We start from the raw sequence: 10,756 nt of genomic DNA, 5'->3' as shown, positions 1-10,756 counted from the left end.
TAAAAGATGTAGCTCTCTCCAACTCGGCAAACAATACCGGCCCAGGACTCGGAGCTGAACTGGCAATCGCCGACACCGCTGCCCAAATTGAGGGAATGCTAAACCCGATAAGGGCGGAGGTGTCGGAGATAGCCACAAACAGCCGAAAAACTATGGAGTGGTACAACTCCTCAGTTAAAAACGCTGCAATCCCAACGGCTCCTCCAATGCCCAAACAGCAAGCAAGAGACTATGCCGCCGTGGCTAAAACACCAAAGCCACAAAAGAACCCCAACCACACACTGATAATCTCTAGCACGGACCCAACCAATACGGGAGAGAAAGTGCTGGAGATAATCACACAGACGCTGGACTTTAAAAATACCGGCGTCATAGTGGACAGGGTAAGGAAGGCGAGGAACAGCAAGATCCTGCTGAGCTGTGAGGATAAAGAGGACGCCAGGAAATTGCAGTCCCAAATTAAAAAAAACGCATCCCTGAAAGTTCAGGAGGCAAAGCCACAAAACCCCCTAATCAAGGTGAATAACATCATGGCGTACCTGAAGGATGAGGAGATGGTCGAGCACATTAAGGCCCAAAACAGGAAACTGTTTGAAAAACTTCCTGGCGACCAACAACACATCCGATTAAGGTACCGAAAGCGAGCAAGGAACCCGCTACAGTGCCACGCAGTATTCGAGGTTGCACCCTTACTCCACAAGCGCATGCTTGAGGAGGGAAAGATCCATATTGCAATACACAGGAGAGATGTAGAGGATCAATCCCCCCTCGTGCAGTGCGCCAAATGCCTAGGGTTCGGACATCCTAAAGCACTCTGCCGGGAGTCGGCGCAGTATTGCAATTACTGCGGCGGCGCCCACTCCTGGCAGGAGTGCAGAACCAGGCAGGAGGAAAGGCCTCCAAAGTGCAAAAACTGCAAGGACGCCAAGGCACACGACATCTTCCCCCACATGGCATTCAGCGAAGAGTGCCCAGAGCGCTTAGTGTGGGACAGATTAGCGCGTTCTAAGATAGCGTATTGCTAAGGGCAGCCAGATGAACGGACCTGGTACCTCTGGAGAAGGAGCAGGGACAAAACTGGGGATTGTGCAAATCAATCTCCAGCACTCCAAGATCGCCACAGCCGAGCTACTAAAAGTAGCAGAAGAGAAAGGTATTGCTATTGCACTGGTGCAGGAACCATATACTGGATCCAGCGGCAGAGTAAAGCAGTACCCCGGCACTAGAGTAATCCAGTGCTCCTCAAACATCAGCAGCCGGAACCCAGTTAAAGCAGCGATAATAGTTTTCGGTGACCAGTTCAGGATCATACACGATCCTCAGCTGGTGACCGAAACGGAATCTGCAGTGGTGCTGGAAGCAGGCAGCTTCAGGCTTGGAGTAGTCTCTGTATACTTTGACGGAGCGGCCGACATAGGTCCCTACATTGAGCGAACCAAGGCGACATGCAAATCGCTTAACACGCCAAACACCTTGTTAGCGGGAGACGTGAATGCCTGGAGCCACTGGTGGGGCAGCGAATCCGAGAACGAGAGAGGGACGGAATACAACGCCTTCATCAACGAAATGGATTACCACATCCTCAACACCGGAAACACACCGACCTTCGAAGTCTGGCGGAGAAACGTTCTATGCACCAGCATAGTTGACGTGACTGCGTGTAGTTCTTCACTGTTGGGAAAGATCAGGAACTGGAAAGTCGACAGGACGCTCATTACATCAGACCACAACGCCATCACGTACACACTAGAGTTAGGAGTGCGGTTGCAACACGCAGCAGCCCCCACCACTAGAGTGTACAACACCAAAAAGGCAAACTGGTTAGCGTTCGACGAAACACTCCTGTCTTTGCTTGCGGAAAGGGACATAACACCTGCCAGAGTAGGAGAGATAGTGACCGGAGAGGAAATGGAGATCCTTACAGAAGCCTACATAACAGCTATTCGGGAAGCGTGCGAAAGCGCGATCCCTAAGATAGGCAGAAGGCGCCAAGGTACCCCCCTTCCCTGGTGGACGGAAGAAATAGAACACCTAAAAAGGGACCTCGTTCGTAAAAAGAAAAGGATTAAAAACGCTGCCCCGCACCGGAAGGAACACGTACTGCAAGAGTATAATGAGGCCAAGGCGTTATACGCCAAGCAATCAGCAGAGGCCCAAACTCGAAGCTGGAAGGAGTTCTGCACAAAGCAGGAGAGAGAGAGTATGTGGGACGGAATCTACCGTGTCCTCAGGAAAACATCAGGAAGGAAAGAAGAACCACTTCTAAGGGGACCGGATGGAAAGACGTTGGACCCCAAGCAATCTGCCGATCTACTGGCGAACACCTTCTACCCTGAGGACGCGGTGGTAACCGATACCCCGTATCACACTCAACTCCGAAAAATTGTGCAAGAAACACCTCAAAAGCGTTTGGGAGAATTGAAAGAGGACGACCCACCGTTCACCGAGGCCGAATTGGAGGCTGTGCTGCAAGAGCAAAACCCCAAAAAGGCACCGGGACCGGACGGGTTCACCTCGGACATTTGTGCCAGAGCGATTCGCTGCTCAAGGGAAGTATTCATGGCAATTGCCAACAAATGCCTAGCCATTTCTTACTTTCCGAGACAGTGGAAGATCGCCCATGTAGTCATTCTCAACAAACCGGGCAAAGAAGATTACACCAGCCCCAAATCCTATCGCCCCATCGGACTGTTGTCCGTCCTGGGAAAAACGTTAGAGAAACTTTTTGTGAGAAGACTACAATGGCACCTACTCCCAACCCTCAGCCCAAGGCAGTACGGTTTCTTGCCGCAGCGCGGAACCGAGGACGCCCTGTATGACCTGCTGAAGCACGTCAACGCGGAAAAGGAAGCGGGAAGATCCGTGTTGATAGTGTCGCTGGACATAGAGGGGGCCTTCGACAACGCGTGGTGGCCGGCTCTGATGAACCAACTAAGGATCAGACGTTGCCCCAGAAATCTGTACCTGATGGTGGACTCATACCTCAAAGACAGAAAGATAATCGTTAATTATGCAGGCGAAACCAGCGAGCGGGAAACAACCAAGGGATGTGTGCAGGGCTCCATTGGAGGCCCTACTTTCTGGAACATCATATTGGATCCCCTCCTGCAAAGATTATCGTCCGAGGAAGTCTACTGTCAGGCCTTCGCAGATGATGGGGTCCTGGTATTCTCCGGAGAGTCCATAGATGGAATGGAGGATCGCGTCAACAGAATATTGGAGCGGACGGTAGAATGGGGTAGAGAGAACAAGTTAAACTTCGCAGCACACAAGACGCAAGTCATGTTGCTAACAAAAAAACTGAAGTACACTCCTCCCCAAATCACCATGTCCGGAACAACCCTATCTCTGGTAGACGAGATCAAACTCCTAGGACTGACCATAGACAGGTGGCTCAACTTCAACTCGCACGTGCGAAACATCTGCACCAAAGCGGCCAGCATATATAAACAGCTGATATGCGCAGCAAGAGTCACCTGGGGACTTAATGGAGAAATTATCAGGACACTATACGTCGCAGTAATAGAACCTATTGCGACCTATGGGGCCTGCGCATGGGCAAAAGCGTCTGAAAACCTAACCAACAGGAAAGCGCTAGATACACTCCAGAGGGGTTTCGCGCAAAGGATCTGCAAGGCGTACAGAACAACGTCTCTGCCTGCAGCGCTAATCCTTGCAGGAATCCTACCGCTGGACCTGAGAATCCAGGAAGTGGCATCCCTTTACGAGGCGAAGAAGGGGCTCTCCGTCGACTTCCTACCACCAGATCGTAAACTCGAGGAGATTGTAAAAGCCAAAGATTTACCACACCCGGCCACTAAACTCCAACTAGAGTACACTCTGCTCGAGGACATGACAGATGCCACCCAAACTGCACTCCAGATTACTGGCCCACAGGTTTACACCGATGGAAGTAAAATGGAAGGCAGGGTGGGAGCGGCACTTACATGGTGGGAAGATGGCAAGGAGACACACAGCCAAGTCTTCAGCCTGGACTCCACGTGCACCGTATTCCAGTCTGAGATCTATGCACTCCACAGGGCAGTGTCCGGAGCGTTGGAAAGCGAAGATGCAGCAATCAACATCCTGAGCGACTCAAGATCGTCGCTGGATCTGTTGTGCAGCACTCGGCTAACCCATCCTCTGGCAAAGGCCATAAAGGAGAGCATTGCTGAGATGCGGTCGCGAGGGAGGGAGGTCCGTTTGTTCTGGCTCAGAGCTCACGTGGGAACGGCGGGAAACGAAAGGGCGGATGAGCTTGCCAAAGAAGGAGCCTCGAAAGAGACCTCTTCACCCGATTACGCAGAAGTTCCGCTGTCATACGTCAGAAGGAAGATAAGGGAGGAATCTATAGCCAGATGGCAGGATAGATTCGATACTGCCTCCCAAGGTGCGGTCACAAGAACGTTCTTCCCCAATGTAAGCAAAGCTTACAGTTTCGTGCGAGGAACGAATCTAAATCACCTGCACGTACAAATCCTGACGGGACATGGCGGCTTCGGAGAATACCTGCACCGGTTCATGTTGAGAGACAGTCCCGGATGTGAGTGTGACCCGAATGTCAGCGAATCGGTATGGCACATATTACTCGACTGCCCCAGGTTTCAGACTGCCCGTTACAACCTGGAGTGTATCTGCGACACAAAGTTGAGGCGGGAAGTGTTGGGAGATCTGCTGCAAAATAAGTCAACAAGGAGTCACTTCCTCAACTACATCGAGGAAGTAGCGGCCATTGCGACAAAACGCAATAAGACTGCAGAGGCGCAACCATCCACCAACACTAACATCAACACCGACACCAACTCCACTAACACCGACACTAACACCACACGCACCGACACCATCAACACACAGGTGCAGCAGTACTCATCAGACAACCAAGATCAGTTGTCCACACTCTTAAAAGCCGGAGAAGCGGGGAAGCCCAGGCTGCGGGTCCGAGGAGTTGCCATGTTCATGAACAACAACTCGGAACGAGTGGGAGTGGCCTTCTGCAACGACAGGGCGAAGACTAACATCTATATCTCACCGGGACTCGGACTCCTGTTGAACGGAAGCACAAGCAAAACGACCATGCGCCGTAAAGTTTACGACGCCTTACCTACGGTCTCCGTGGGGGATCAGCGGTGTCGAATGGTGCGGAGGAAGAACAAAACCATCGCACTTTTCGCCACTGATGACATCTCTACGGCTTTTCAGAAGGTCTGCAGCGTGCTAACGTCGATAGGGGGCTGTGTTCTGGGGGATACTCCCATTCCTAGAGTGCTAAGCGTGGATGCCATGGCAGTGTCTCACCACACGGGCGAAACAAGAGATCATCTGGGCGCCCTTGAAGCCTCAAAACATCATGAGGTAGTGGTATATGAGAACAGAGGTCAAGACCTCGGGTTTCTCTTGAGACGTGACCAGGGTGGAAGCGAAGCCACTACGAGCCGCGGGGGATCCCTGAACCAAGTTCGGGATATCAGCGGATCGGAGAGGCTGCAACAAGCGCTCGAAGAGGAGAGTCGCCAGTCGAAGCAGAAAGGCACCGACCAGGACAAAGATAGGAAGAAGTCCACGGTTGCCACACTCCTAAACCGAATGGCCCAAGCTATCGTAAGCCCGGTAAAAGAGAAGATGAGAAAACTCAGAGGAACGGTTCAACTGGAAACGGCAGTGGAAAAATTCACAGCCCCATCCATATCCCGCCAAGAGGTTACGCAGATCACCCAGCGAACCAGAGCGGATATGGGGCTTGTGACCCCCCCTCGGCTGAAGCCAGCGAACGATCAGCTGGCACACATGGAGAACGCTCTTCGAGAGTTCTTAGCGATAACGGCTGCCACAAGGAAAGTCAACGCGGACATCTGCAGTGCGATACTGCAGACTTACAAACGTGGCAACGTCAAGTCGCTCGAAGTGAAACTGGAAGAAGCGGAGGCCGCAATTTACGACCTAGACACACAACGTGTTATACACGGTAGCGTGTGCGGGGAGTATATGGCGGCATACTGCGCAACGGAAGGCTTCATAGAACTCGAAAAGAGCCAGCCGGGAGAGAGGGACCTCATCCGGCCAATATGTCCCCCCAGTGACCCGAAGGTTGTGATTGCCAAGTGCACCAGAGTGATGCTAGAAGACAGAATTCTTGAGATGGCTAACACCATCTTCGGGAACCTGACAGATAGCACCCGACTGGAATGCTTGGCGACCACAGCTTTCACATGGGTGAACGGGGTGCCCGGATGCGGTAAAACCACATGGGTAGTCGCTCACGTCAACATCGAGAGCGACCTCATAGTGACCGCCACTAGGGAAGCAGTCAAAGATCTCAGGGACAAACTGACACCAAAGGTCGGGGAAGAACGAGCCAAACGGCGAGTTCGGACCATGGCCTCACTGTTGGTAAACGGGATGATGAAGGGCGAAACGTGCACCCGTCTTGTGGTGGACGAAGCCCTAATGAATCATTTCGGATCCATAGTGATGGCTACAAAGATCACAGGAGCCAGCGAGACCTTGTTGATTGGAGACCACAACCAGCTACCCTACATCGACCGACACAACCTGTTCCCTCTGAAGTACTGCAGACCCCACAAAGTCACGACAGTCACGAAGGAGTTGTTGTGTACGTACAGAAACCCACAGGACGTGGCGTATGCCCTTAGTGAAATCTACAGCGGCATTTACTCGGCCAAGAATCTTACGCGCTCCCTGACACTGAAAGAATATAGAGGGGCTAATATCCCGAAGTTGGAAGATACGTTGTATCTGACCCATACCCAGGCTGAGAAGGAGCTCCTAATCAGCCAAGGATATGGAGCCAACTCGGGTTCCTGCACCCTTACTATTCATGAAGCCCAGGGCCGCACGTTTGATACAGTGATCATCGTACGTACAACAACCAAAAACTCCAAGCTGCCCCAGAGTGTCCCACACGCGGTAGTTGCAATCTCTAGACACACGAAGACCTGTGTGTACTACGTGGATAATAAAAAGAACGACGCAGTAGCTCGTTTTATTCAACGTGCAGAGAGAGCAACTGACGCTTCCATCCGGGACTACAACCTGAAAATGGCGATTTGGCATGGTGACGACAAGACTCGGGACAACATCCTCGCATCCGAAGCGGAGCTGGAGGAGGCCTGAAAGTGACACCCCCCCCTGAAAAGACAACAGCCTTCGGCGGGACCGTTGGCGACATCTCGGACATGACAAAAAAAAAAAAAAAAGAATAACTTTAGCCAGTAAGTAGTAATACTCTTTAATAAATAAAATAAAAAAAAAAAAAAAAAAAAAAAAAAAAAAAAAAAAAAAAAAAAAAAAAAAAAAAAAAAAAACATGACACAAAAAAAAAAAAAAAAATGACACAAAAAAAAAAATAAGCCTGACAAAAAAAAAAACAAATTAACTTAAGTAGCAATAAGAAAAAAAAAAAAAAAAAAAAAAAAAAAAAAAAAAAAAAAAAAAAAAAAAAAAAGACGACAATGGACAGAACTACAAAATGGAGTACGTCATGCTCACGAAAATGGTCAATCTGGCGGCGGCGTCGTGGGCCGGGTCGTGAGGTTCCCTCCAATATGGTTGAGCTTTGCGATGGCTGACCCATGCGTCAACTCGTGAACGGGTGCTGCCAGGGGGTCCTGGTCTGCTCCATTCTGAGGTTCTGTTCGTAGAGTTAGAGTTAGTTAATTGTATTTAGTATTTTGTAACCGCCAATGGTATTTAGTTATTAAGACGAAAATTCGCGGAGCGAATTGGATGTTTCAACAAAATTTTCTAAACTTAAAACATTCATTAAATTAAAAAAGGTACAGGCCACGCGCCGTAGCTGAAAAATTTATTTAAAAAAAAAAAAAAAAAAAAAAAAAACCTAACCTAACCTAACCTAACCTAACCTAACCTAACCTAACCTAACCTAACCTAACCTAACCTAACCTAACCTAACCTAACCTAACCTAACCTAACCTAACCTAACCTAACCTAACCTAACCTAACCTAACCTAACCTAACCTAACCTAACCTAACCTAACCTAACCTAACCTAACCTAACCTAACCTAACCTAACCTAACCTAACCTAACCTAACCTAACCTAACCTAACCTAACCTAACCTAACCTAACCTAACCTAACCTAACCTAACCTAACCTAACCTAACCTTTTTTTTTTTTTTTTTTTTTTTTTTTTTTTTTTTTGTTTTCGCAGGGGGGAATGCATTTAGGCACCGGCCCCCGGGGACACTGTTCCCGGGGAGTGTGGGACTCCCAGGCCTAGCCCGGACTACCCACTAAACCCCCCTGCGGCGTTTCCGCACCGGCCGTTATTGGGGGCGCCATGGGATCGCGAACATTCTACCACGACGCCCCCCGGCGTTGCCTCACGGCACTATCCTAGCAGACGACGGGCATATTGTGCCCGCCGCCTGCCTCTTCGTCCTCGCCGATGGGGAGGGGCATGCGCTCGTGCCTCGCGCTCCCTTTCAGCAGCCTCCTTCTGCGACATTACCGTTTCGCAGAAGGAGTATACTGCATCCCAGCGTCCCTCGCCGCTCAACATCTTGCTGATGACGTTGTGCAGCGAGAGATCCAGGCCTCCTCCTCCTAGGGCCACTGCTAGGGCCACCCTCTCCTCGGTCCATTTCCCGCAGTCTGCCAGAGTGTGTTGGGCCGTGTCATCCGGCTCCCCACACTCATGACAGACCGGGGTTTCCTCCTTTCCTATTCTGTGCAGGTAATGACCGAAGCACCCGTGTCCGGTCATCACCTGCGTCATCCTGTACGTCAGTTGGCCGTACGTTCTTTCCATCCATTCCTCGAGCGATGGGAGGAGCGCCCCGATGGTTCGAACACCATACGGGGAGTTTTCCAGCTCTACTCGCCATCGCTCTTTCAACCTGTCTACGGCCAACTGACGGACACTCCTTAATTCTCTTGGGGCGGGCCTTTCCCCCACAGCTCGCCTCCTTGCCCGCTCCCAATATACTTCCGCCTGAACCTTAGCGTCCATATCCCACGGTGGGGTGCCAGCCAGTGCACACGCCGCCGCCCATGCCACCGTTACGTAGGCCCGAGCTATGCGATTGGCCACCACTCTCTGTGGCCTCCGCAGCTGGGCCACGTTGGCTTTGGAGAGCCTATCTGCCCAGATTGGTGCCCCGTACAATGCCATGCTTCGGGTAACCTAACCTAACCTAACCTAACCTAACCTAACCTAACCTAACCTAACCTAACCTAACCTAACCTAACCTAACCTAACCTAACCTAACCTAACCTAACCTAACCTAACCTAACCTAACCTAACCTAACCTAACCTAACCTAACCTAACCTAACCTAACCTAACCTAACCTAACCTAACCTAACCTAACCTAACCTAACCTAACCTAACCTAACCTAACCTAACCTAACCTAACCTAACCTAACCTAACCTAACCTAACCTAACCTAACCTAACCTAACCTAACCTAACCTAACCTAACCTAACCTAACCTAACCTAACCTAACCTAACCTAACCTAACCTAACCTAACCTAACCTAACCTAACCTAACCTAACCTAACCTAACCTAACCTAACCTAACCTAACCTAACCTAACCTAACCTAACCTAACCTAACCTAACCTAACCTAACCTAACCTAACCTAACCTAACCTAACCTAACCTAACCTAACCTAACCTAACCTAACCTAACCTAACCTAACCTAACCTAACCTAACCTAACCTAACCTAACCTAACCTAACCTTTTTTTTTTTTTTTTTTTTTTTTGTTTTTTTTTTTTTTTTTTTTTTTTTTTTTTTTTTTTTTTTTTTTTTTTTTTTTGTTTTCGCAGGGGAATGCATTTACGCACTGAGTGTGGGACTCCTGGGCCGCTATCCAGCCCAGACTACCCACTAAACCCCTGCGGGTGCCATCGGCCGCTTTACAGGGAGGCGCCTCGGATCTATCTAACACAAGACGCCTCAGCGACTGGCCGGTCTCTTTCGCCAGAGACCGGACTCACCATTCTCAGGGGCCCACCGACACCTGGTGGACCCCTGCCGTCGGGTGGGACTAGTCCCACCGATTTAGGGGGGCGCCTGCAGGCGCGCAAGGTAGCGCCTGCGTCGCACCCCCGTCCGCCTTCTGCGGATCGGCTCCGCGAGGGGGTGGTCCTCGCGGTTCCTTTCCTCGGCCTCCCTCTGTGACATAACAGTCTCACAGAAGGAGGCCACTGCCGCCCAGGCTCCGTCACTCCCGAGCATCGCATTGACGACACTCGGGAGCGACAGATCCACTCCACCGAGCACTGCCACCAGATCGTGGCGCTGCCGACTCCACCTGGGACACTGCTCTAGAACATGTTGAGCAGTGTCCCGAGCCTCGCCACAATCGTGGCAGACCGGCTCGGTCTCCCGCTGGGCCACGCGGTGCAAGTACTCACCGAAGCAGCCATGCCCGGTGAGCACCTGCGTCATGCGGAAGGTGAGAGGCTTGCGCCGCCTCAACATCCATCTCTCCAGGACCTGGCGCAGGGCCTCCACTGTGCGTACACCGTACGTTGCCCGCGCCAGGTCTGCCTCCCACCTCCGCAACCTAACCTAACCTAACCTAACCTAACCTAACCTAACCTAACCTAACCTAACCTAACCTAACCTAACCTAACCTAACCTAACCTAACCTAACCTAACCTAACCTAACCTAACCTAACCTAACCTAACCTAACCTAACCTAACCTAACCTAACCTAACCTAACCTAACCTAACCTAACCTAACCTAACCTAACCTAACCTAACCTAACCT

At 50.8% G+C, this 10,756-nt stretch overlaps 1 protein-coding gene across 1 annotated transcript; it reads left to right on the top strand.

Annotated features, from left to right (window-relative positions):
- Positions 1-1,035: 1,035 nt before the first annotated feature.
- Positions 1,036-7,324, top strand: LOC128676533 (uncharacterized). Its single transcript, XM_053756685.2, has one exon. The coding sequence runs from the start codon at positions 1,036-1,038 to the stop codon at positions 7,129-7,131; it is 6,096 nt and encodes a 2,031-aa protein (XP_053612660.1). The 3' UTR covers positions 7,132-7,324.
- The last annotated feature ends 3,432 nt before the right edge of the window (positions 7,325-10,756 follow it).

This window comes from Plodia interpunctella, chromosome 16 (assembly GCF_027563975.2).
Source record: "Plodia interpunctella isolate USDA-ARS_2022_Savannah chromosome 16, ilPloInte3.2, whole genome shotgun sequence".
Lineage (NCBI taxonomy): Eukaryota > Metazoa > Arthropoda > Insecta > Lepidoptera > Pyralidae > Plodia > Plodia interpunctella.
Note: the sequence above shows the minus strand (reverse complement) of the source record. Positions and strands in the feature narration are given on the sequence as shown.